At 45.4% G+C, this 22,319-nt stretch overlaps 2 protein-coding genes across 4 annotated transcripts in view; one reads left to right on the forward strand and one right to left on the reverse strand.

Annotated features, from left to right (window-relative positions):
• Nucleotides 1-12,997, forward strand: part of UBN1 (ubinuclein 1) — a 34,322-nt gene extending 21,325 nt beyond the window's left edge. For 2 of the 3 annotated variants that reach the window (XM_059716701.1, XM_006262871.4), the window contains 6 exons: nucleotides 276-326; nucleotides 1,415-1,457; nucleotides 3,073-4,308; nucleotides 7,030-7,282; nucleotides 7,620-7,709; nucleotides 10,635-12,997. In XM_059716701.1, the coding sequence (XP_059572684.1) occupies nucleotides 276-326; nucleotides 1,415-1,457; nucleotides 3,073-4,308; nucleotides 7,030-7,282; nucleotides 7,620-7,709; nucleotides 10,635-10,687 (1,726 nt within the window). In that variant the 3' untranslated portion in view covers nucleotides 10,688-12,997. The remainder of the gene's footprint in view (nucleotides 1-275; nucleotides 327-1,414; nucleotides 1,458-3,072; nucleotides 4,309-7,029; nucleotides 7,283-7,619; nucleotides 7,710-10,634) is intronic. The other variant, XM_019493036.2, reaches the window with a different exon arrangement.
• An 843-nt stretch (nucleotides 12,998-13,840) lies between these two features.
• Nucleotides 13,841-22,319, reverse strand: part of PPL (periplakin) — a 56,585-nt gene continuing 48,106 nt past the window's right edge. The window contains exons 17-22 of the mRNA XM_006262870.4: nucleotides 20,938-21,131; nucleotides 19,993-20,143; nucleotides 19,426-19,509; nucleotides 18,949-19,065; nucleotides 18,186-18,278; nucleotides 13,841-17,490 (exon numbers count right to left, since the gene is read on the reverse strand). Coding sequence (XP_006262932.1) covers nucleotides 14,806-17,490; nucleotides 18,186-18,278; nucleotides 18,949-19,065; nucleotides 19,426-19,509; nucleotides 19,993-20,143; nucleotides 20,938-21,131 — 3,324 coding nt within the window. The 3' untranslated portion in view covers nucleotides 13,841-14,805. The remainder of the gene's footprint in view (nucleotides 17,491-18,185; nucleotides 18,279-18,948; nucleotides 19,066-19,425; nucleotides 19,510-19,992; nucleotides 20,144-20,937; nucleotides 21,132-22,319) is intronic.

Consider the following 22,319-nt stretch of genomic DNA (forward strand, 5'->3'; position numbering starts at 1 on the left):
ACTGAACTGGAGCTGATATGGCAGTGCCAATTAATTTATCTGGTTCCAGTAGCAGAGGGCTCACTGAAGCTGTAATCCCTATTGGCCCCTGAGCCTGCCAAGAGAAGATCTACCCAAGAGAGGGACTTGAATGGGAAGCTGATGATAGTGAAGAGCTTCCTGGAATAGAATGGTATGCCTCGGCATCAGCTGTCTTTGGCTCCAGCGGTTTGGCTCAGTCATCCTTGTGGGCCAGGCTAGATGCAACTACTCACTGCCCTCTTTTTCCTTTCCAGGACACTGTTCAAGGAGAGCAGGCGTGTGCATGGGCACCTAACATCCATCCTGTGAGTATCTTGTGGCAGTTGACAAACTAGGAGCCTACTGCTTGATTCCTCTTGGTTGGGGGTACTGAGTAAAGTTTTTTATGAATTTTAACACAGGCTCAGGGCAGCAGCCTCTAATTTTGCTTGTATGATTGTGGCCTGGATGAATTGCACAAGGTTTGGTTCCTCTGAGTGGGAGAGCTTCTGAGAAGATTAGAGGGTTGCATAGGGCCACTCTCAACAATAGGTTCATTGTTAATTGTTCATCTTTTGCATTTCCTGAAATATGGTTAAAATGGGACTCATTGTGCAGGCACTTGAAGTAGTCTCAGATGTGAACTCCATACACAGGGCTTCCCTATGGTATTCAGTTGTTGCTCATTCTGCTGAGTGTGTACACTTGACCCAGAGGAGGCACTGAGAAAGTTTGGGCTGTTATGTCATCAGTGTATGTGTGGCACTCACCCTGTTTGTCTCAGACTTGGTCTCTTCTTTCCTGTTGCTTAGCTAAATAAGAACTAGTTAGCAGAGGCAAGAAGGAAGGATGCTGGTTGGTCATGAGAATTAGATCTGGTTGGGATGGTGCCTGCTCCAATGACCAGTGATTTTTATGAGACTTACTGTCAAAAGGTTTGCCATCCAAGGATGTCCTTAGATCCTTGATACCTTCTTGATTCCCAGTTTGCCTCTGTAGTGACCTTTGGCAGAGTGGTCATACTAATTTTGTTGCTGGATCTTGCTGTAGATGCCTGTGCTCTGGCATGGATTATTGTAGCAAACCCACTTCTGGTTCTAATGGGACAGTAGGTGGAGAATGTGCAGGCTGAATGCTTACAGCGCAAGTTTTAGAAGTATGTTTTGCCAGTACTCCAAAGACTTTTCTTCTTCCCACCTCCCTCCTTTCTAACATGAAGCATAATTTGGGGCTGTCTAGAAAAAGAAACCTCATGTGCTTAGAATCCTAGCAACCAAAGAAGCTGCCTCTCTTCCTCTGAATCTCAGGAGATTAGTTAATGCACTCTTGTGAAGAGTCCCCAGCGTGCTCTTTAATTCTGTTGTTCTTCAGGGACATTGAATGAGCCCATGTTTCTGTGTATGTCTCCAAACAGGGCAAAGAAAAAAGTGATGGCTCCTCCGAAGGTGAAAGTGAAGGTGAGTGGTGTCATCTCCCTACCTCAAGGGGGCAATGCTTATCCTTTATAAGGTGGAGAAAGGATTCCAGAGAGTGATTCCCTCTCTCCATGGGCCAGATTACTTCCGTGTGACTCTATGGGATTGAGTTTTTGGCTTCCTCTAGTTCTAAATAAAGCATTTGGATGAGGATGCTACTGTGTAGGGATATAGAAATCTTGGAAAAGGATATGACAGAAGAATGGGCATAAGTGATCTCTCCTTAAAACTACCATGGAATCCAAAGATGCATGCTAAATCAGGGGCAGGTAATTATTTTGGCTGGAGGGCTGCTAAATGAGGTTTAGTAAGCTTTTGAGTGTCACGTGGGTAGCCCTGCCCCTTGACAGCTGCCCCGCCTCCCTGGTTGCCATCTTGGGACCAGACGTCTCACCCCAAACCCACCGGAAGTCCCTCCCCTTGCCCCCAGAAATACTCCTTTTGGGAGGGGGGTTTGTTATCCTTAGAACCAGAAAAAAATAAATCATACACTAAAAGTCAAACGCCTGTTATAACATATTTTAATTTTATTACAAAAAATATTTTTGTCATGATTTGTTTGCCTACTGTATGTAGAGGTGATTGCATAATAGCTCAAAAATAGTCTTAGTCTTGTATTGTGTGTGTGTGTGTGTGTGTGTGGGGTGGGGTGTGGAGGGATGTATGTGTGTGGTAGGGTGGGGAGGTGCGTGTGAGGGCAGTAGGGTAAATGGGGGGGGTGGGGTCAGGGGGTGGGGGTGGCATTTGTGGGGTGGGAGGGAAGGAGGTAAGGTGGGGGCCTCACTCCACCTTCATGGGCAGAAGGGCTGGGCAAGATACAATTAGTTGGTGGGTGCCATGGGCCAGATGAAGGTGCCTGGCAGGCTGGATCAAGCCCATGGGCCATATTTTGCCTACCCCATGCACTAAAGGTCTTCCCCTCCCAGATTTTTGAGGAAATGGAGTGTTTAGCAGTGGTTGTAATTTGGGAGAACTGGGTAAGTTGAGCTTAAAACAGGCAAAGCTTTCTTTTCCATATCTATGTAATCTCCCTCACATCCACGCATGCAGATTTGTTTCTCGCATTATAATACAGCCTTCACTTCCCGGTCTCTACCAAAATCCAGGAGTTGTCATGAAGCTACTTGACAGCAGTTAGCTGCATCTGCCATATGCTTGTTATAGGATGTGTCTGTCCTAAGGGGTGACAGATGTGGACTTTGAATGATTTGTTCTCTGATCAAAGGGTTTCCTCTTGGGGTATTTCCAACCCAGCTGGTTGGAACTGGGAATATTTCCTGGCTAAAGTTCACTTCTGGCTTTCTCTTGTCTGTGTGGAGCACATGAGGGGCAGATCCTCCTGGTTGACACAAGTACCATTACTGGGCAGGGATTGAATCTGTGACTTAAACAGGCTGTCCTTGGAGAACTAAGCAGTCAGCTGTGGTGCTACACAGCTTGTAGGTCAGCCTGCAGAGAGCATGCTGATCTGGACCTGCCTTAGCCCCTGACATTTGACAGCTTGGGATATTGATACCCTGGTAAGAACTGCCTTTCTTTTCCTTTGAGAAGTAAGTTCCTTGTCGGGTCTGACGTGTCTCTCCTGATGTTCTTTCAGGACTCCTCCAGTAAGCCAGATAAAAAGATTCCTATATCTGTTCCATTGATCCACTCAAGTGGCACAGTTTCTCTGTCTTCAGAGCCCCAGGGAGCAGGCATGGGCATCAGCACCCAGACTCGAGAGCTCTTGGTTCTCAGTGCTTCCCAGGCATCTAGCAGCGCAGCCACCCCTGCTGCCTTCAGTATGGATGACTCTCTGGATGAGGACTTAATTCATAACCCAACTTCCTCGCTGGAAGCTGTCTCAAAAGAACTGGCTGTGCTAAATAGCAGGGCAGCTGGAAGCCCCGATTTCACACTTCCTGGGACCCCAAAAACTCCTTCAGAGAAGATGACAAATCTCACCAGTTCAGAGGAGAAAAGGAACTTTGCTAAGTCCAGTCCTTCTCCTTCCCCGTCTCCCAGTGGCTCTCTCCAGTCACCCCTCAATTTCCTGGCTGAACAGGCACTGGCATTGGGACAGTCCACTCAAGACAAAAAGACAGAGAGTTCCAGTTACAAAGAACTGTCCTGCCAAACCTCCCCCAATAAAATCCCTGATGCACATCAGGCCAAACAGAAGCACCACAGCCTGCAGCGACCAAGTCATGGGCCCCAGACATCAACACCTGTGCCGGCCACCCAGGTAAAGGTCTTTCACTCGAGCAGCCAGCAACAAAAAAACTTCACATCCTCAGCTCCATTTGTCAAGCTGCAGAGCCCCAAGTCCACCTCCCCCCTTCCCCAGCGCTCTCTCCTCCAGCAGGTTAAGACATCAACTAAAGCTCAGAGCTTCCATTCCTCAGCTTCAGCAGCAGCAGGCAGCACCCCAGCTTCAACCAGCTCTCACAAGACCCCAGGCTCCTCTCCGGCATCCCTGAGCTATGCAGGGAAGCACTCAGTCAGCTCCAGTTCTTCAGGCCAATCCTACAAAGCTCCTTTCATTTCTGGCTCCCTTTCCAAGCATGGGGCTTCTTCCAGCAGTTCCACATCTGGTGTGCCTGCAAACCAGAGCTCCTCCTCAGGGAGCTTGCTGTCTGGTGTGCAGACACCCTCCCCAGGGCAAACCTCCAGCCGCTCCTCCCCAAGCTCCACCGTAAAGAAAACTCCAGTCTCCCAGAAGCTGACTTTAGTAGCACCACCTGGTGGTCCAAATGGAGACACAAGTGGAGGGACTCAAGGAGTGGCTAAGTTATTGACCTCCTCCCTCAAGCCAGCTGTGGTGAGCAGCACTGCATCTTCTACCTCTGTGCCGGTGAGTACCCTGCTGGCTTAGCCCAGCATCTGAGGACACTGCTATTGCTCTTAACAGTTCCTAAGACTTGCCTCTACACACAAGCTTTCAAAGAAGTTCCAAAAATAAGTGACTGTTTGCTTCTGCTGCAGGCTTTGTGTTCAGATTGCTTGGACAGTGACTCTGCCTCTGAATAGGGCTCCAGAATCCAAGCTTTTTTAAAAAAAAAAAAATGCAGTCAGTGTCAATTACACTTGGCTCACAGTTTGGAATGTTTTTATTTTTTGGTACACTGAGGTGCTGGCTAGTTCAGTGTGCAGACAACTGAAATAATAGCCCAAATTAACGTCCACACCTGTTCTGTTCACCTCAGTAGCAAATAACTGCTGAAATCTAGTGAGGCAAACTTAAAAGTGGTTTTCAAATGTATGTAACATGTATCCACTTTCCAAATTTAATTCAGATGTTTTTATTTACATTTTCCTGCTTCTTCATTTCCTGTTCTATAGAGGTGGTTAGTTGTATTAGTCCAAAGTCAAATTGAAGGTGGCAGAGTGGCAACTTGGAGACCAGCTTGTTTAGCAGGGTATGAGCATTTTTAGGTAACAACTTACTTTTCCAGTTGCTACCAGTTGACCAAGACATTAATTATTATCCACAGCTCTGACAAAGGTTGTTGTCTACAAAGGCTCCTGTCTCTCTGAGCCAGTTGGTCTCTAATGGCTCCTATAGATGTGCACAGAGCCTGCTCCAACACGCTGGAAATCCAGCGCATCGGAGCAGACTCAATTGATTCTGCTAGAGCACAGAAATTGATACATTCCTGCAGCCTTCTGCGACTTGTGTATCAGAGTCCTCATGCATCCCTGTGCTGCAAAAATGGCAGCGGAGTGCTTTGAAATAAAACGCATTCAATGAGCTTTAGTTCAAAGCACCCGGCCACCATTTTTTTAGTGCAGGGACATGCGGTGATGCTGATGCACATGATATGTGTGCGCTTTTAATTAGCACGGCTCTCTAATTAAAGTGCCTGGCACTGGGTCCCAGACCTTATGTAAAAATGCCCTAAGATGCCCCCCCTGCCCTGCTTTCTGCTATTGTATTATGTAGTTGTTAAATAGGCAAAGGAGCTATTTTGCTCTTCTTCCTTTAATTACTTCCTAATTGTTAGACTTCTCTTGTAAGATGTTTCACAGTTAACATGTTTGTCTGATGGAGACAAATTCAGGGCTTGAACTCTTCCTGTAAGTATGTACATATGCACATGCACAGATAGATTTGCAGCCACTTTCCCATCAATTGAACTTGCATGAGGTCAAAGCTATAATTCTCTGGATTCAGCTATAATTTCACCTGATTTTTTTTCTTCCCTCGGGGTTTGTAGTCTGAAGGCGAAGTAGACCTGGGGCTCCTAAATCACTTGAAAGCACAACCCGCAGGCACCCAGTACAGTTTTAGGTTCCTGTTTCTAAAAGTTTTGGACTCTGTGTGGGGGGGGAGGGCAGTGCAGTGACTTACTTGTTACTGCTAACACTGAAGTAAATCTGGCTTTTAAGTAACAAAAGTTTATGCTAGCTAGAAAAATGTTTAAAAAAAAATAAACCCATGGTGCTGCAAAACCTTTTGCGCATGCCTAAATTGATGCACATAAGTTTGTAAATAGTTTACCTGAAATCAGTGAAACTTTCCTTATGTGTGTAGTTATACCCACTGAAGCGCTGTCTTATTTTTCGATAGTTTGGGGGTTTTAGTCTATAGCAGATCTGTAAAGTTTCAAAAAAGCAGTGTTTATATAATATCATTGTGTGCTTCGCTCCACTCCTTAATTGCATTAGAACAGACTTTCAAGTTTTAGATTTGCAAACTCAAACTTGGTCTGATTTTTAAAATTACTACACCCTAAGTATTCCAGCATCAAGATTGCTTCACTGTTGAAGAACAGGTAATTGAACTGGATTTATTCCAGTAAGCCAAAGCATCTCCCACACTATTTTAAGTGCTAAATAGACAGTTATTTTGTGTCCAGCTACTGCACCCTTCCATTACTTCGGGATTGCTTCTATAATCTGTTTAGGCAGAACGGAACTTTGGGTTCTGAAAAATAAATACTAATTTAGTGCATCATTAAGTAACATTGGGTCTGCCTTCAACTTTGGGACCCCCTGCAATACTCCCCATAACATAGCCCACTGTAGCTAAAAGCTGATTAGTCCTGCTAAGTACTCTTATGTAATAAAGTACTGTCTAGCCAGTCAGCTATCTGACTGAATGGTGTTTTCAGTTAGTGGAACAGGATAAAAATCCAAGGCTGTAGAAGGTTGGCCCCTTTGCTTACAGGACACAGAGCAGCTACATACATACTGCTGGGAACTAGTAAGAACTTCCTCCTAAGAACATAAGTGCATGCTTGTCCACACCTTCCCCTGAGGCATTGTTCACTGTTGGAGGTGGGATTCCAGCCTAGATGTGACTGGTTTTAATCTAGTATGGTCATTCTTACCTTTCCAAACACAATGTTCAGACACTGGGCTATTGGCATCATGGAGTTGACTCCTGGCAGCTGGACATCTGTCTCTGTCTCTGTCTCTCTCTCTGTCACGCGCGCGCGCTCTGTAGATGAGAAGGGTCCTGGTGTGGCATGAGTCCTGTACCCACCTCCTATGCTGCTCCGTGCGGAATATGAGTAATGATGAGGTGCTATTGATTTCCTGTTTTGACTTACCTTTTCTCTTTCCTCCTCAGAAAGGAACTAGTGGGGCTGTGCTGCTAACCAGTTCTTCTTCCTTAAGTGTACTGTCTCCATCCTACAAGTCCAGCAATTCAAAGCTGCCAGGTGCCCTGAGCTCCACACCACTGGGGATTATATCTCCTATCCATTCCTTCCCTCTTCACGTCATCTCCTTCAGCTCGGACTCCTCCCCTAAAGCAGGAGTATCGAAGGATGCAATAGTAACTGGCCCTGCCCCAGGAACGTTTCACCACGGTCTTGGCCACAGTGAGTTCTTCCTTTCTCCCCTGTGCATTTCTCCTGCTTGTGCAGTAGAATTGTGAAAACACCAGGACTCAGCTGTGTTTAGCCCATTGCAGATGAGCCCATCACTCATGTTGTTGCTTTGTGCTTGTAATTCATTTGTTTGTGTCATTAGTAAGTGGTTTTGGATGCCCCTGGGCTTGTTCCTGTAGCTAGCCCAGGGACCCCACTGCTCGGCAGGCCTTAATATTGGTGGCTAAGCTATTGGCTCTGACTGCTGCAGCTCCTCTGCTTGTTTCTGTCTTCAATGTGTGTTTGTTCTTTTTTTTTCCCCCCCTCCTTTCTTTGTTTTTCTCTCTAGGTCTTCTGGCTGGCTTGCACTCCAGCCCGCACCATGCAGCACCACTCCCACACTCTGCCCTGTCCACCCATTTACCGCAAAGTTTGCCAGGTAACTTGTCAGATGGTCTTGTTTGTCTTCTGCGTTGTGAGTCACCCTCTGTCTCAACACATGCTCCTTTTGTGGTGAAAGTACCCCTGACTTCAATGTTGTCTTTACTGATATGGTCCTTGCTGATGCTCCATTTCACCAGCCTCATGTGATTTAGGGTTAGGATCAATCTTGAATGTCCTTTGAGTTTGATACCTCCATCTGGGATGACTTCCCACACATGGTGTTTGGCATTTCTCAGTTTATCCAGGGACTCAGCTCTGTTCTTTGTGCAAAGATAAATGGCCTCATTTTGAATATTCACAGCTTTGGGTGGTTTTGTGTAGGCTGTTGATACTGATTAGGATTGAATGCACTGGCTGTATAGATGATTGTTTGTTCTCTACATAAGGTGTTAGGCCTAGATGTCTAAGAGGAAATCTTACACTTGGGCATCTGACTAGGTGGCTGCCTTTCTTTCAAGGCAAGCTTACATTCTCCTGGAAACTTTGCAGTGTGAGTTTCCAACTTTGCAGTGCCAACTGCCATGTACTGATGACTCGACGTTTGTGTGAGTCATTAGTTGTGACCCTAATAGGCTTCCTTCAGAATCAGCACAAAGCACACTACATCTGTGAGGTACAGCTGAATATTCCTACTGTTTCTAGAGCCTAGAAACAGAGTAGGGGCTGAGTGTGCACTGTATTATGTGGGTGCTTTTACAGCACTCTGCAGTGGGCTCTCAAGTGAGTTACTACTAGGGCAGTGATTCTCAGCCAGAGTAGGCTGGCAGCCTGGCATACCTTGAGTTCCTTTCAAGGGTGTTACAGGGTGCCACAAAATGCTAGCGCTCCTAGGTGCGCAAACCTGATTTACAAGATCACCTTGGAGAATCCATAGTGTTAAAATTACTGTGCCCTGTTGTGGTCTTTCTAAGCTCTTTGCAACAGAAGACTTGCACTGTTAGTTTCCTGCATTCAAAAAATGAGCGGAAGCTAAGAACTGACATTTCCCAAAGAGGCCCTTCAGCCTAACAAAGTTGAGAAGCGTTGTCTAGAGCAAAAGCTGCTGTGGCTTGTGTGTGCAGACGTAACCGTAGCAGCTCTGTATGAGGTGTTGTGGTGGGGGAATACATTTAATGTCCATGAAACCTAGATTTAAGTGTTGAGTAAACCTTGCTCTGCTAGTGCAACTCAGAACTCACCTACACCTGCTCCTGCTTTTCTTGTCCAGTCTGTTGTATTACACAGGTAATGCAATTCAGTGCTGCTGCTATGGTTCTCTTGAGCAGATTTTGTGGGTGAGCGAGGCAGCATGGGCACATGTGAGCAAACCTCTGTAGTTAATGAGGCTTGTGATTACAGTAGTGCCTTCTAGCATCTGCTGTGAAGGAATGTGTTCCCCTAATGCAGACACTGGGGGTATAGGAAACTCCAAAGGATCCTCTTCTGTGCTCTTTCTCCTGCATCCTGGCAGAAGCATACCATTTCTTTCTAGTCAGTATGTTATGGAGTGAAAGATGTTGGGGAGTAGAGAACATGGCCACCAAAAATTACTGATTAGGTACAAACTCTGTGACCTAGAAGCAGAGGACTGAAATCCATTTCCTCTCAGGTGTGTTGGTAAAACAACATCTCTAAAGAAACAAGGTGTTCTTAACTAAACAGTGACTGCAAATGGGACCTAATGTGTTACTGGTAAGACATGATCTTGTCTGTCTAACATGGGCAAAAAGAAGCAACTTGAATGTAGTCTACAAACACCATCTTGATAGCGGAAGAAGGCTCCTTAATTTAGGTGAAAATGCAACATGAGATCCAGTGGCCAAGAACTGAAGCTGGACAAAAAACTAGAAAGAAGGTGCTTTTTAAAAAAAATAAAAAGTAAAGGAATTAGCCATTGGAACTTGCCTCAGGATGTGGTGGAGCCATTGTCACTTGTCATCTTCCAATAAAGTTGTGTTCCAGCTCAACTAGAAGTTACAAGCTAGATGGAGTTCTCTGTGGGTGAATTCCAGGGATTAGTCAGAATGGTTCCTTCTAGCTTAAAACTATTAATTTATGTAGAGGAATGACAGTTTAACCAGAAATCTCCTGCCTATTGGAAGGGGAGGAAATGCTTCCTGGGAGTGTTTCAGTGTAAAGAGCTATGAACATGTGAAAGCTGTATAGCCTACCATGTGATGAGATGTCTGGTAGTTCTGGAAAGTGTGACATGCTTCTGTTTGAAGCTATCAAGAAGCAGCTGAACAGGTGGCATGTAGTGGTTGCCCTGTTGCCAGCATGTTTGCTTGTGAAGGTGCATACGCATTATCTCCTCATGGTGGTTCTAACCTTATCTGTCGTGAGTCAGCTCTAGAATGGGCTACACCTTTTGAGCCTGAGAGTGGCCAGCAGAGAACAAACTGTTATTCACCCAGGCCCAGGGCCCTGACTGCCTGTCTATACCTATTTCAAATGCACCAATTCCCTCCTATAGCATGACAGTAGTTCAGTTCTTCCTGGAAACTTTTGCATCTTTAACTTTCTTTGTCACTGTTCACTATTCTTGCCCTTATTTCTTGTTTTGCTCCCTCCTGCTGTTTCCTTCCCATACTTGGGTGTTTAAACTTGGAATAATGCACCCGAGTTGCTCTTGGTTTCCTTTTTGTGGAGCATCCAAAGCAGTCATTACAACCAACTGCCAGTAATGAAAAGTCCATCTGAATTTATCTGCAGCCTCTCTCAAACTGTGCCGTGTTTCCAGATTGTGTCTGGGTGATTGATAACGTCTTGCATTTGTTAACTATGGATAAGGGCCCTTGCTAGTTTATTTTGCTCAGTAGTTCCTAGCTCAAATTCTTGGGGGTTGAGGTGCAGAACAGCTTTTTCGTGTGCAGGGTGAGACAACGTTGGGCTGTTGAGACCTGAGGTTGACATTGAAACCCCTCTCATTTTGTTCTTTTAGATGCATCTCAGCTTCATGGCAAAGGGTCCAATGCACCACAGCGGAAGTTGTGACACTTGGAAGGGAACGAGCTTGCACCAGCACAGGACAAACCCAGGAGGAGCAGGCCAGGAACACTGGGTGCTGACTCCATCACTTTCTCTGTTCCTCATGGCAATGGGAGGACCTGAACTGAGGAAAGAAAGAGCTTGTCAGCACTTGCCTCCAGGGGATTTGCAAGGTGGACCCTAGCATAGGTTGTCTTGAGAGAAATGCCTGTGGCACCATTCCACTGCTGCTGCCCCTCACACCACGCTGGCACTGACAGGCACCAGAACTTGCAGAGGAACAAGGATGGCGCATCTTTCAACAAGCTGAGCACCATCGGCACACCAGTGCAGAGTACCTCCAAGTTCAATTACCTCCTTGATATCCCAGTGGAGTATGTGAAAGGTGCTTCTTCTTGCTTTGAATTTACTTAGATAACTGTAGCACTGCCCGTGCTTTCTGAAGACATTGACTCCAATTTTTCAGTTCTACTATGAAGCTATGCTAAAGCTAATAGGAGAACCTAGCACTTCCTCTACGGTAAATATAACAAATTGCCTGATGTTCCCCTCTGGAAGAGAATGAGGACTCTTTAGAGACTTTTTGGATGCACTCATGAGCATTGAAATGATTCTACATCTTTTATTTTTGTTTCCTTCAAAGGGATGCTTTTCTTTTGGCTCAGTTTTATCCTCATTACCATCGAATGCATTGGATTGGATGGGACACTTCTCAGCATGTCATGTGTATAGGAAGACATAATTCCAGTGCCTTTTATGGTGGAGCAAGAATGGACTAACTACACACATTTCAGCCCTTTTTTGCGCGCTCCTCAACCCTTTTTTAATCATTCTGTATTTAAGATGTATTCCGTTTTATTTAATAGAGCTTTTTATGGTTGCACATCAAAAGCTGCACTGTCCAGACTTAAATGGTGACTTGGTTACTGCAAGTCCAGTACCAAATCCAGCAAGAGCACCAGTTCTTACCTGATCTGAGTTTGTGCAAGTGGGTTCCAGACCCTCCCCTAAAGCCATTCTTTACTAGGGTCTTCAGTAATGATCTTTTTGGTGGGCAGAAGGAGTGATCTAAATGAACTAAGGATGCTGATAATCAAATGAATTCTGGTGGATATTGCTCTCCTTGATGACTTCTGCACTAAAATCATTTGACTTGTCAGAGCTGCAGAAATGAGGAACTGGCTAGCATGGGAGTGTGGTGTTCTAGCTTTAGACCTGTATGCTAACCTCGCTCTCTTTGCGCATCCCCTTTGGATGTAGCATAGACTGAGGGCAGTCTGTGTTTCTCAGATGGTAAGCCCCATTGAATTGTAGTTGCAGTGTTGTGATCTCCCTTTTTACAGGCCACCTCCATATGGTCTGGTTATCTGAGCTTCAGAAAGAGTAGCACTTATATGTTAAAAAAACCCATGGTATTAAAACTAAAAGCTTGCAGACTTCCTCCGGTGCTTTGGAAGGGAGGCTGACTGAGAGTATATAACCAGCAAACATTCAACCAAGTTTTCTCTTTTTTAATAAGACCCAAGATGCATCTCTTTAATTCAGACTGATAAATGACTTCTCCAGATCACTTCATTGTTTATATTTTTAAAAGAAAATGCAGCTCAAATTTCAAATTTGTTTACAAAAAATAAAAAAAATCTAGGTTGTAGCAAAAGAGCCAAAGACAGAATTTGTGTTAAGATAAAGCACAGCAGTTTTTGATGGACTCCGAACAATGGATGTCGCATGGTTCCCATTCAGGACCTCCTCTTGAGTGGCAGCTGAAAGTGTGTTCAATGCCTGGCAAGCCTCAGGCCCTTAATGAGCTACCCGAGGTACTGGTTCCACTCCCCCTCTTTGCTTTCACTTGAATGCTTCTGCTGGGAGGCACCTTCCTGTGTCCCTGCTGGAGCTGAATGCCCTCATTTTAGGAATTTAGTGAAGCCTCTTGCCTCAGGGAAATGTTTATTCGGTGGAAATTCTGTGGGATATTTTTCTTTTTTTCTTTACACGCTATAATGAACGAGTGAATGAATTTAAACAGCCATGGCAAGGCAGGACTGTGGAGAGAGATCACACCTGATGGGGAGCAGAGTGACTGGGATATCTGCCTTGGCTAGGCACGTTTAACTGTTTTCTTTCTCGCAGAGTGGTGAGCCTCCTCCTGATGGCACTTACTGAGTATGGCAGTTTCTTTTGGGTGTAAGAGCTGCAATTTATTTTTATTATTTTTTTGTGTGTGTTGGGGCTGTCTAGATGACAATGATGGGGGTGGTGTGAAAACTGTTAATCTTGTACAGAGCAACTGAATAAATCGTTTCAAAGTTTCCAAAACATTTGTTTCAGTCTCCTTCATTATCATGTGTATGTTTTTAAGCTAGATCACTTTTTCTGCATATACCAGTCCCTGGTAACATAATTGCTTCTATTTTGGTTGGTGCCCTTTTAATTGGCAAGTCTTTTCAAAATCTGGTTTGCACCTACATGTAATTTTAGTAGAATGGCACCACCTTAAATTGAGAGAATCCTACATGCATCGAGAGTTATGGACAGTGAAGTAAGCTGTTAGCCTGGAGGAGTCAACATAGCTATAGAGAGATGAATAAAATGGCTTGCCAGGTTCCAGAATGTTACATCTATATCAGCTTATAGAAGGCAGTGGGACTGCACAGATGATGCTCTGTACACTTGGACACTTCCATGTGGGTGTTGGTAAGTGCAGAACTGGGTCTGTAGAATCTTTAATACATGATGTAGAAAGAGCCCAGCTTGTCTTCCAGATCCCAAACTAGGACTGTAGCCCTGACAGATGGGGGAAAAACTCTTGTATAGGTAAACTGAGCACTGTGGATTGGGAAATTCCTTTCAAAATCAGTGAGAGATCTAACAGTGTCTTCATGGGGCCTTTTTCATATTGCTACTCTGCATTAAGGCAGCAGTTCCTAAACTAACCCAAACACCAAACCTACCTGGAACTCGCCTGTGAGGACAATGTGTGGATCAGCTGGAGGCCTTCCTTGCAAGTAGACTCAACCAACATCTTGAATGATACAGGTACCACACTTAAATATTCCTGTTTTATATTTAGAAAACATATGTGTTGGGTACAGCCCCTCCTTTTTTTAGAGCAATATAGAAACACGATCAATTTTAAAAAAGCAAAAGTAAACCCTTGGCTTAAACCACCACATCTTTATTTTGTGCTATAAATAGAATTTCCCTATATTTCCCATTCCCTTATACAAATAAATGATACATATAAATGAATGTAACTGTAGTCACTAAAATACCTGCATGAATGGCTTTTAACCATGAAGGAAGCACAACTGTCTCTAGAAAGCACCTCTGCATTTGGTTACTGTAGCATGCTTTTCTACTAACTTTTCTTATTGTAACATTGATATCTCTTTACAAGATTCTGGGTGATCTCTATGAATACCTCCTTCAATCTAGGGTTTACTGCATCAAACTGCTGGGGTTGTCCCCCATTCCTCATTATAGGCACTCAGGTGAACAAAGTTTTAATAGAAGCAGCCATTTAGATGTTAACATAATGACTACGCAATTAAGATGCAAATTTCATTTTTGAGCTTTCAACTGCTTTTCTCAGGTGAAGATACCATTGTTTAGTCAAATGTATGTAATACAAGTGTCTGGCTTTAGATTTTCAAATGCACATTTTTGCTTAACATGTTCTGCTGGCATTCCTTGAGTCTTGACCTTTAGTCCCTTTCTTGTTCTTTCTTCTACAACTCCTTGCATATCTATGCTTATCCTCTGAGGAGAAGTACAGATTTCATACACAGAATTATACCAACAGACACAACCTATTTTCAATTGGACACTGAACATGAGACGCTGATCTGACTTTACCCATTTTCTGTGGGAGTATGTGCCCAGGTAAAGTGGTGGGGAAGAATAGTTAAGCATAACTTTGACAAATGCTTTTTCTGCCCTGACTTGGCGGGGCTTTTCTGCAACAAATACAGCAAACAGTATGGCTTCATAGCACCCTCCTGATGGACCATGCAAAAGAAAGCTCCAGTAATTTGGAAGACACAAGGGAGGCAATGACTTGCAGCAGTCTAGGGTTGTAATAAGTTGTGCAGCTCTCACTAAGCTGCTTGAATAAAAGTTTCTAATTAGAATGGAGGGAACATTTTGTAATTACTTCCAGACACCAAGACTGCCAGCTCCTGGATGGATATCTGTTTGTTGAGGTAACTATCATACTGAGCCATGGTTAGCCTTCCACTCTTTAAGGCATCCTCAATTGAGAATTCTTTGCCAGACTTCCTGTCGAGGATCACAGAGGATTCTCCATTGGGCCCCTTGATGGTGATCTCTTCCCAGTCGCATTCCTGGCTCTTCAGCTTGACAAACAAGCTCCATTCAATGAGGCCAAGTTTGTGAGCTTCCTCTGGAGACATCTCTTTGCCTGTGTCGGGGTCAATGACCACAATAGAACGTCGCAGGTGGTTCTCTCTTTGCTCTCTCTTGATGGCTACTGTCTTGAGGCGATTCTGAAGCTGCTCAATTTCTGTGTCTTTTTCTTTGGACAACTTCTTCAGATCTTCCAGTTCTCTCTCTAAGGTCTGGAATCTGGAGTCCAGATTCACTCCACTGTCCACCTGGGTCATGCTCCTTAAGTCCCGAGCTTCCGTTGCTGTGAGTTCAATCTCTGACTGCAGCCTCTTGGTTTCCATCAACAGATTCTGCTTTTCTAGGTGGAGCTTGTGGTTTTCCTCCCTCAAGAAGTCTAGTTCCTTCGAGGACTTGGAGTTGCTGAATTCCACCTCAGACAGCCGGGCCTCAAGCCGATTCATATCTGCATCCAGCTCCCTCTTACGCCGGCTTTCCTCCTCCAGGTTGCTCTTCAGCTTTTGAATCTCGTACTCGGTGTCCCCTCTGTCCACTTGAATGCTCTCTGAAAAGACCACTTTCTCTTTGACCTCCATCCTCTCCAGTGTGAGGAGCTTCTTGCTTAGGGCTTCCAACTCTGCTTGCAGGACTTGTCTTCGGTGCTTCTCCTCCTCTAACTCCAGCTTGAGGAGGGAGTGTTCCTTCTCCTGCTGTGGGTCTTGCTGAAGGATTACTTTCTGCTTCACAGTCACTCTCTCTGTAGTCTCCCTTTCCTGTTCCTCCAGCTCATTCAGCCTGATCTTCAGCCTTTGCACCTCGAGTTCAGCTTCTCTGCGGGCCTGCCTCTCTCTCTCAAGTTCCTCCAGCTGGCACTCCAGCTCAGATCTCCTCCGCTGCAGCTTACGCATCTCTTCCCGCAGGCAGTCGATCTGCATCAGCTCGTTCTCGATGCTCTGAGAGAAGGAATTAACCTCTGCTTGCAAGCTGGGGTCTTGCTCATACTTCACCACCTCCTGCTGGACCACTTTCTCTCTCACATGTGACAGCTCTTCCTCCTTCTGCCTGATCTTCTCCTCTTGAAGCAGCTGCTCCCTCTCCAGATCAATATGCTTTTTCTGCTCATCTGCTAGCTGAGCTCTCAGGAACTCCACCTCCTCCCTGGTCTTGGGGTCTTCACGATATTGGAGAATTTCTTGAACCACTTCCTTCAGCTGCACCTGAGGCTTGGTGTCTTTCAAGACTTGAATCTCTTGCTTCAGCTGATAGATTTCCAAATCAGCTCTTTCAATTGCACCGGTCCTGTCCATAATCTCCTCACGGAGTCTCTGCAGCTCCCTCTCAGTCTCTGGATCATTCTTGTACTTAATGACCTCCTTGATAACTTCTTTCACCTCCACCTGGGGCCCTCTGTTTCTGAGAGTGGCTAGCTCAGTCTGGCAGCTCTTCAACTGCTCCTCCCCGCCTCGGCACTTCCTCTCCTGCTCCACCAACTCCAAGCGAAGGTTGGCCACTTCATTTTCAGCTTTGGGATCGGGGCGCACAATTTCACGCACCTTCTCCTGGATTACCACCTTAGCATTTTCTTCCTCCAGGACCTGGATCTTCCTGAGCAGCTCAGCCTTTTCCCTCTCATTGGAGTGGTTCTTGGACTTTTCATCTTCGTACTGGCGCCGCAGCTCGTTCACCTCCCTCTCCATGGCGAGGTCTTTCTCCACCTTCAGCACCTCCTTCACTGTGATCTGGCCCTCAACGATGGCTCGCTCCTTCTCCAGCCGCTTTAGCTTGTCCTGCAGGAAGCTGAGTTCCTCCTCTTGCTTCTGCCTCAGGGTACTCTCCCTCTGCTTGTTCTCCTGCAGCATCTGGAATTCTGTCTCCAGCTGGGGGTCATTCTGCAGCTTCAGCACCTCCTTCTCAGTCACCTTCTCCTGCTCTGTGTTCTTCTCATTGGACAACACAAAGATCTGTTGGCGCAAGAGGGTGACCTCACTCTCTCTGGTTCCTTCCTGCCTCCTAAGCTCCTCCAGCTCTTCTTTAAGCTTTAGGATTTCATCTGCTTGTGCTTTGTCCTGCTCAATACGCAGCACCTCCTTTACCACATACTCTCTACCCCCTTCCCTCCTCTCATACTCTAAGGCTCGCAGCTTCAGTTTCAGGGTCTCCAGCTCATCCTGTAGCACCTGGTTCTTGCGCTGTTCTTCTGCCAGGCTCTGCTGCATTTTGTGTAAGTTCTCATCCAGCTGAGGGTCTGGCACTTTCTTCAGCAGTTCTTTCTTAACCACAGTTTCTTGGGGTTTCTGGTTCTGCAGGTGGACAATGTTATTCTGGATGGTTTTGATCTCCAATTCCAGCTGCTGCCGACGCTGAGTCTCATCCTCGAGTTCTTTCTTTAGCTTCCAGATTTCCTGAAGCGGCCTCTCCGACTTGCTGGTCTGGACAGACTCCTGCATCACTTGCACCTCTGGTTGCTGTTAATAGAGGGGGAAAAAGCAGATGATAAAGACATGGTTGTTAGCAATTACTAATTTGGTGCCAATTTCATTGTCATGATGGTAGAACTACAGGAAAATATCAAAAATGAATTAAGGGGGTTGGGAAGAATCCATTGTACACTGTAGAATGTTGCATATTGGTAAGTATGCTTCTAGATAACTAGTCAATGGATTTTCAAGCAGGGCTCACTACCACCCTAACCTTCCAATATTGCTACATGATAGAGGGGTGTGACTGTACAGAAAGGGAAATCTGGTGTTGCCCTGGCAAGGGAAAAAGTTTAGAGCCACTCGGCTGTCGCATCAAATAATGTGATGAGGTCGCTGGGTGGACTAGATTTATCTTGATAGATGGGTTCAAACTGAGTTCCTGCTAAGTAATTTTTCCCGTGGTATAACACATTAGCTAGATCTATTTCCAGTTCAGTGTATCATACGTATGCATTAATTATTCTGTTATAACATGATTGGTTCAGCATAGTGAAGTTCCATCAAGTCACTTCAAGTACTGTATATATAAATCCCTAAATCCATTGCGATGACACGGAAAGCTTGATTTTTTTTTTCCCCCTCCTTTTGTACAAAGTTGTAAGCTGCAGGGCAAGCATGTGCTGAAAGGCCAAACCTTGCCTTTCATCTGACTAAATCCATTCCTGCAATTTATACCTTACCTGTCTCAGGAGATTCTGAGCAAATTCCAGGTTCTGCAGCCTTTGCTTATTGACAGCATTAACTTCAGTGAATTTAGCAGCCAGAACTGCTTCCTAGGAGACAAATGCATTCAGAAAAGAGCACAGGCAGAACAATCAATCAGGATTTCATGAATCAAGACACAGGGACTTGTGCAGAAGAGGGGAGCTTACATGTTCACCCTGGATATATTTCTTTCAAAACTTTCCTGCTGCTGTGATCTCACAGCTTTGGGGAGATTTGTCTAGTAGCTCCATGCACACTGATAAATAGCTTCTTTCCCTGCAGCCTCCACACTTCTACTTTGCTTATAGAAGGAGTGATAACAAATGAAGAATGCAGTTCTGACATGTGGACAACTTCTGCTCACCTGGTGCAATAGATTATGAAGGATGAGCTGAGAGCCAAAGGAGAGGTTGTATGTCCACAAAGTAGCTTGTGTCATAAAACCTGCACGGCCTTTGTGATGGTTGTAGTTTCACAAAGTGCTTTTTTTGCCTATAAATCCTCCTCTGCTTAAGAGTCTTGTTGGTGTTAAGGCTTATTTGGTAGGAAGTACTAGCATGAGAGCTCTCTTACCAACTCATCTCAAGATGCCTCAGGTGGAAGTTGACCGGTGCTGAAGAATTCCTGCCCCCATTGTGTGGTGGATGTCAGCAACATTAAAATCCTTGCCCACACGATGGACTGCACCTCGAAGTAGCAACCCTGCATTAGCCTCTCCAGAAGCCACTTCTGACTTACCTCCTCTTTCACTTTAGCAGCTGGGGACTGGAGTCTGGGTCTCTTGCTCATGTAACCGTTCCGTCCATTTTCCAGGTCAAGAATGGATCGTAACTTCTCCGCTTCTATCTCATAGTCCTGGGGGAAAACACTTGCATAAGAGAAGTGACAATATAATCCCCTGGAGAGGTAATGTCCCTCCACTTCTACCTGGACCTGAAGTTTTTTCTTGTGTTACCCTTCTGTCTTCCTTAAGTAGACAATGAAAGATGATAGGACCGCTACATAGCAAGACCTTTGTCCCAGTAAGAGTTCCACTAAGTGTTCTAAAAATAGGCACATTAAATGACCAGCCAAAGACCACTGGGCAGGGGTTGGACCTAAGTTGTCCTTTTCTCCATTGTTCTTTTACTTGGGCATTGGACCACTGTAGTTTCCTTTCAGCTGCTGTTGCTATCAGGCTGAAAATTCCCACAGTCCTGGAATCATGCTTCTTACCTTCACAGCTTGCTGGTAATGCTGGGCATTGGCAGAGACTTTCTGTACCGCCTCCTCCTTGCCTGCAATGTCATTCAGCAGCATCTGGAAAAACACAGACAAACTTAAAAATAAAAGAGAGAAGTTGTCTTCTCTTGTAAATAAAAGGAGCCTCACATCTGCAACTCCCTGCCCTCCCCCCCCTTTCTAATATTTTCTGTGTAGAAAATAATAGTCTGGACCAGTCTGGATTCTTTTGTTTCTCCAGTTCCCTTTACATGACTTGAGTGGATGCATTTCTCACCTGGTTTCTGGCTTGGGGGGAGGGTCTTTTCTCCCTGACTTTCCCTTGAGGAGTAGAGTGCAAGAGCACTCAATTCTGTTTTAAATACAATGCTGGAGTCCAGATAGGGCCCTGGCCATGCTCCTCTGTTCCCACATAGCTGAGTAACATTTATTTATCAAATCCAGGCCATATTAATTCTGCTGTGCCATCAGCCCCATTGGTGATGGTTGGCACCTCCACAGGGACTAGTTTTGGTGACTGCAGGTGAAATGAGACGCTCTTATAGCACAGTGAGGAGTTACCATTTGGTTCTTCAGTTTAGTTTCCACTTGCTGGATGTTGTCTGTCTCCTGTGGCTCATAGTTAGAAATGCTGGAAAGGAACTGGGTGATGTCGTCATAGCCTGCACGGTAGTCAGAATAGGACGTTTTCGCCTTTTGCAGCATCTGAGATCTGCAAAGGGAAAGGAGTTTTTATACTCTCAAACCTATTTGTTCCTGAAAATGTCTTAGGTAATTTCAGTCCTTTCCCTCTTCCCCCACCAATTGGGCCTGAGTTCTTCCCCAAGAGGCCATCCTTTTCTGCAGGAGTTGCAGTAATGAAGTACACTTTTCTCCAGTCCACCTTACAACAGAGGGTGTTTTATTCTTCTTTCTCCAGTTTCAGATACTGGTTCACTCTGTGGGTGACTAACAAAACATTTGATGCAGTAACTCTGTGTTCCCAGTCTGCTGGGGAAGCCTACCAAGCTATCCTATAACTAGCCCTGGAGGTAGGGTAAAACTGAGGTGAAAGTGAAAGAGCAATATAGCTGTTGATAGGCACAGCACTACACACTGTGCCAGCTCAAAGCTTTTCCCTTGAGGAAAAGCAAAGTTATATTCAAAGACATGCACAATACAGTGTACGAACAATTAAGCCACAACACATAATGAGTTGGGGCCCGTCTGGATGCTGTATCATCCAGAAATGGGCAAATAGTGGGGATGGGGGAGAGGAGGAGGGAATTGGGCAGCGGGAGTGTAATGGAAGAGACAAAGATCTGTGTGCTCTTTTAGCAGAAACTGCAGTTCTTGTAAAAGCCCACTCTTGAGTCTAACATGAGTGGTACTGAATTTCCTCCAGGTTTGGTTTTGTTCACATTCTCATGGTAAAAACCTGTGCAGTAGGGAATAAGGGACTTGCTGTGCATCTCTAACACTCTGCTGTGGCTGCCCTTCTCCCAGTCAGCCCTCTTGGAGCTTCACCTGTGGTCAATTTGCTTGCTGAGGTTGCTGAAGCGCTGGTTGAGTTTGTAGATCTCTGCTTCCTGTCGTTCAATGTCAGGGCAATGCTCCTGGAACCTGCTGGCGAGGGTGCTGGAACATGTCTTTGCTTTTTGTAAGTTCTGCTCTGCCTCATTGAGCAAGGACCTTTTGGACTGTAGCTCAGAGCCCATGGCCTGGGAAGAGAATTCATATAGAAATGCCAGGCTTTTACCAAGGACTTCTTTGATGGGCCTTGGCTACTGCTTCAGCTTTAATTGTATTCCTCATCACAACAGCTTTCCCCTCTAGCCCTTCCACCCCAGAATTCTTTATGACTCAATGCAACTGCTCCTCAATTCTGCCTTATGAAAGGTGAGGGATGGTAAACATTAATTTCACTAAAGGTCACCTAGCTAAACCAGTTGGGAAGAAATCTGATTAACGGGAAGAGTTTGATCTAAGTGCCAACTGGCTGCCCAGCTGTTTGGACTATAGAAACAAAGCAAAAAAGAAAAACACTCTCCCTGTGGCATGCAAAGTAATCTCCCACACTTTTCATGCTTTGCCTGGTGGTGGCCTTCCATGCCAACAGTACCTGGTGGCAACGTTGAGGGTGATGTTACATAATGGCCAAGTACATGTGAATGCTGTAGGTGCTGTTGGATCACCGGCTGAAGAAATGCAATGTGAAAGGCTAAGTTTTAAATAAGTAGCCATCTCGTTGGTCTGTTCAGAGGGAGGGGAGGGAAAGTGCCCTCTTTCTGGTTATTCCCTTCTTATCTTTTTAATTTTTCCAGCTTACAGTATTTGGAGATGAATCATGTCTCTGTTGGTGCACTAGCTCCAAAGGCCACTGCAGAAGTTTCAGCATAAGACCCTGAGCTCTAAAGAGACCACCTCTAAAAAAGAATGTCAGGCTCTGGGCTATTCAGTCCTCAGGCTTTCTATTGAGCTTGACAAGAGCAATGCCAGTTCTGATGGGAGGATGCAACAGGGAGCCAGATGCTTCTGTTGCTAAAAAGGGGGAGAATGTGGCTGGCTAGCCTGGGATGTCGGCAGATAAGCAGCTGAGACCAGGGTTGTATGCAGCAGACCTAAACTGCAGCAGGGACGATTGAGCTGTCCATTAGCCCTCAAGATGAACACCTGTGTGGGCAAGTGAGTCGCTGACTCAGACAGGGAGCATCCCAGGTAGAGAAGCCAAATGCCTTGGAGGCAGAGAGAGTGCCCTGCAGGGAGCTGAGCTCTTGGAGCTCTCTGGGGAGAGCAGCTGCCCAAGAACCCCTTGCAGACACTGGAGCACTCTAATGGCAGGTGGGAACCTGGGGGATGAAGGCTGCTCCAAAGTGTGTTTACCCAGAGTGGGGGAGGTTTTTGTTAAA

Source organism: Alligator mississippiensis, chromosome 13, assembly GCF_030867095.1.
Source record: "Alligator mississippiensis isolate rAllMis1 chromosome 13, rAllMis1, whole genome shotgun sequence".
In the NCBI taxonomy this organism is placed as follows: Eukaryota; Metazoa; Chordata; order Crocodylia; family Alligatoridae; genus Alligator; species Alligator mississippiensis.